At 44.5% G+C, this 4,330-nt stretch overlaps 1 protein-coding gene across 1 annotated transcript; it reads right to left on the bottom strand.

Moving 5' to 3' along the window:
- Nucleotides 1-2,228, bottom strand: LOC114625051 (WAP four-disulfide core domain protein 18-like). The gene is made up of 3 exons (XM_028772251.1): nucleotides 2,147-2,228; nucleotides 1,397-1,545; nucleotides 1-36 (listed from the first exon to the last, which is right to left on the bottom strand). The coding sequence occupies exons 1-3, from the start codon at nucleotides 2,226-2,228 to the stop codon at nucleotides 1-3; spliced, it is 267 nt and encodes an 88-aa protein (XP_028628084.1).
- Between the last annotated feature and the right edge of the window lie 2,102 nt (nucleotides 2,229-4,330).

Here is a 4,330-nt window from a genome sequence, read left to right as displayed (position 1 = left end):
TTAATCAGAAGTGTCAATAGGATGTGAGAATAAGAACTGTACAAGAAGAACGTTAAGGATAGTTTATTATGGACACAAATACATTAGGAAGTTGTCACCACAGTATAGATCTTCCTTTTCCAAGGATGCAGTTCTAGGGCCAGGGAGGAGCCAAGCATGGGCTCTGTGGATTCAGAGGAAATCTTCTGTGGCTGGACATCAGTCATGCTTATGAGGACTGATTTCATCTTCCACATGGCTGCCAGGCATCTACAATACAGATTTGATCATGCCATTTCCTCTACTAAGAAACCTCTAGTTGTTCAGCCCCTACTCTCTGCTTGGCAGCTCATTGTTGATTGGATGTGGGCTTGTTTTAAAATCTCTGGCCCAGATACCACATTTATTTGGAACAATAAATCCCCGAACTCACAACTAAGGCGCACACTTCCCATTTCTGAACCTGTTTCCCTTGTCTGGTTGGCTTTGTGTGTCCTAACTTCAGCTTCTCCTTACTGATCTCCACTCTGACATCTTCCCTGACACAGCTAGTCACCACTAATAGAACTTACTAGAAACTGATGCAGAGCTCATGCTGACACACAGACTGTTTCTACAGTGTAGTTACATTGACCTTTGAATCTTCATTGTAACACATGCCTGCCTGACTTTAAGGTGTTCAGTAAATGAATGTTCCCATTAACTTCATTGTCTTCTTCCTCCCAGGCACACTTGTTGTCCTGAGAGAGTCAAACCTCTTTGGCTGAGGGAGAGAAGAGTGAGATAGCCCAGTTTATGACCATGTGGGTCTAAGTCATGGTGGCTTGTGTCACTTTAGTCATGGTGGACCTGTCTTTGCTGTTTAGAGGACACAGATCATGTAACCTGGTGTCCTTCCATCTTCTTCCAGTTCCTTTCTCTTGCTCACATCCAGCCACTTTTGTGCAGCCACTGAACAAAGCAGCATGAGACTGTTCCAGGAAAGTCCCCTGGAAACTGACTCAGTCCCTGGGACATACCTTGACAGGGTGTTGTAGTATGGATGATAATGGTGCTTCTAGTATTATATATTTGAATAATCAGTTCATAGTTTTTGGAACTTTGGGGAAATATGTTGGGAGGTATGGATTTGTTGGAGGAGTTGTATTGCAGGGGACAGGGTAGGAGTTTTCAGAGGCCTGTATCCTTCCCAGTTAGCTCACTCTCTGCTGCCTCAGGATTCCTTCTCAAGTTGTAAGCCTGCAGGCAATAATGCTCCACTGCCATGCCTGCCTGTCTGCTGCCATGCTCCCCACCACGAGGGTCATGGACTCATTCTCTCAACCTGTAAGGACCCAATAAACTTTCTTCTATAAGTTGCCTTGGTCATGGTGTCGTATCACATCAATAGAAAAGTAAGAAATAGGACTATACTCACGCAAAAGACAGGAATTTTGCAGACATTACCACAGCCATTGCTACAGCATTTCATTTTGCCAGGGCATGATTGATCTCCTGAGCACAGTTCAGCACAAATGCCAATAGTTCCTGGGGGATTCTTGGGACATGCTCCAGGTTTTTCTAATTCTGAAATACACAATGGTGGCTATAGAGCCTGAAGCAGACAGAAAACAAGGTTGCGAATTGATCCTAGAGATCTGAAGGCTCATCACCTGCAGGAGACCAGCCTGCTCTATATGCTCCTTACACCACAGGGCTCTTCCCTCAGCTTCACCAACTCCAGTCTTGCACTTAAGCCCAACTGTTGATTCTGGCCCTTGGGTGAGGGTCCTCCCCCTCCACAGTCTATGCAGTCTCAGTAGAAGGAAACTTCCACCATCACAGCCCCTTCTTTACACCTCAGAAGATGCAATAAAATCTCTAATGACAAACCTCTCTCATCACACTAGACCCATAGCTCATCTCTGAGCAAGTGCTCCCACAAGTCCAAAAGTCAAGGCACATTGACAGACTAGGGCAACTGTCCTGATCTCTATGCCAGACTACTCTCTAGCCTCTGACTCTAAGAACGATAAGGAATGCAGAGTGATCACTCTTATAGGCTAAAGAGAGTGACTTTGATCCAAGATGATGTCACATGGCTTTCCCTGTAATAGTACATCTCCAGGTCCAGTGAGCTTTGTAGAGTCCCCTCTCTTTGTAGCTTGGATGCCCTTAACACACTTACTTTTAGAAGAAGAGAGAGCACAGGTAATGTTCATCCCCACAGCGATCAACGCCACCAGAAACAAGACTGTGGCTGTCTTCATGTTGGCTCTGACTGCGCTGAAATCACAAAACAATTTATAGCCTCAGTAAAGCTAGAAGTATGGGTGTGGGAGGAAACAGTCAATGGGGAAATGTATAAAAAAGAGATTTCCAGAAAGAGCCTGCCCATCACTTGGCTCCTTTTTCTGATTCATAATTTATCTCTAATTGTTCTTTGGTTGATGCAAATAAACACATTTCAGTACCGTGTGACTTGTTACACCACATCTTGGGCCTTGCGTGAATGCATGAATGATGAGTAAAGGAAATATTTATTTGTGTAGCTCAGCATCTCAGAGTGAGAGCTGGAGCAGCGATGCCTAGTGAGGAGTGTCAGGGCCCATCTGGGCTTCCTTGACGTCCAGCTACATAATGATGTAGCATTCTTCTGGAAGAGATGGGCTTGTGTCTTTAGAGCTCTACAGATGAGATTCATAAACACTGTGGAATCTGGGCCCCTTCTACCTGCAGATGTAGGTAATGAAGTCACTCTTTGGAAAAATAGGTACTCAGTGACTTCCAACTGGCTAGGGTTGAATCTACGTAGGCAAGCTCCCTGATGATGGGTGGTTGTCTTTGGCCAATGCTTTTCTGTAAGTCAGGTCTTCATACAGAAGACTACATATGTGAGCAGTGGAGGGATGGGAGCCCGAGGAGAACATGCAGTGTCCCTTGTCCCTGAGCAGAGAGCCTGCCTCTTTTGCTATCCAGATTTTAGACTCTCAGAAGCAGAGCTGTAGCTAAACAGTCCAAGAGCTGTGGGAAAGGCTCAGACACCGTGTGGCTGGCTCTGCAGTGTCTTCTCTCTGTAGGGTTTCTTCTCAGGGTTTGTGGAGCTTTGTTTGGTCACATGTTTTGTTCCATTTATTTCCAGTTCTTTCTTCAGATTGAGGAGACATTCCAGGGTATGTGCAACCTTCCTTCTTTGTTGCTTGCATGCTTTTCCAGAAACACAGGCAAATTCATTTGTATTTTTTGTAATATAATAAATTATATAATATGTATAAAATCACAATATATCACAGCAGCATTCTTGTTTCTTTCTTTTTATTTGGATTTTGGGGTTCTTTTGTTGTTGTTTGTTTTTATGACAGGATTTTTCTGTGTAGCCTTGTTTGCCTTGGAATTTGTCCTGTAAAGCAGAGTGGCCTCAAAGTCAGAGAAGGAGTTAGAGAAAGGACTGATGGAGCTGAAGGGGTTTTCAGCCCCATAGGAAGAACAACAATATCAAAAAGCCAGACACCCCAGAGCTCCCAGGGACTCAGCTACCAAGTACACAAGTACCAAGTACCAAGTACCAAGTACAGCATGTGTACCGAGTACACATGGAGGGACCAATGACTCCAGCTGAATGTGTATGTAGCAGAGCATTGCCTTTTACAGCATCAGTGGAAGGAGAGGCTCGTGGTCCTGTGAAGGCTGGATGGCCCAGTGTAGGGGAATTCAAGGATAGGGAGGCAGAAGTGGGTGGGTGAGTGGGTGGGGAAACACCCTTATAGAAGCAGGGGAGGGGATGGGATGGAGGTTTCAGGGTAGGGCGAACCCGGAAAGGGGATAACATTTGAAATGTAAATAAAGAACATATCCAATAAAAAGTCAAAAAATATTAAATATACTCATTATAAATAAAATAGAAGAGTCAATATGATGGATACACACGCACGCACACACATGCACACACAGACATACATGCACAAAACAAGTCTTCAACAAAATGAATTTTCAACAAAACGAATGCTAAGGATAGTTTATTTTATACATGAACACATTAGGAAGCTGTCACCAGATTATAGATCTTCATCTTCTAAGGATGTAATTCTAGCTCTAGGCAGTAGCCAAGCACGGGCTCTGGGATTCAGAAATGCAACCAGTTATGCTATGACGACCAGATCCATCTTCCACAGGGCTGTCATCTGAAACACAGATTTGATCATGACAGTGCCTCTGCTTATACACCTCTAGCTGTTCAGCCCTCACTCTTGGCTCAGTAGCTCATTGCTGACTGGATGTGGACTTCTTGTGGTGTCCCTCACCCAGACACCACAGCTATCACACACAACCTTTTCACATCTCCTAAGGAGGGCCCACATTTCTCCCACTGTCT

This window comes from Grammomys surdaster, unplaced genomic scaffold (genome assembly GCF_004785775.1).
Source record: "Grammomys surdaster isolate TR1022 unplaced genomic scaffold, NIH_TR_1.0 213, whole genome shotgun sequence".
Taxonomy (NCBI): Eukaryota; Metazoa; Chordata; class Mammalia; order Rodentia; family Muridae; genus Grammomys; species Grammomys surdaster.
Note: the sequence above shows the minus strand (reverse complement) of the source record. Positions and strands in the feature narration are given on the sequence as shown.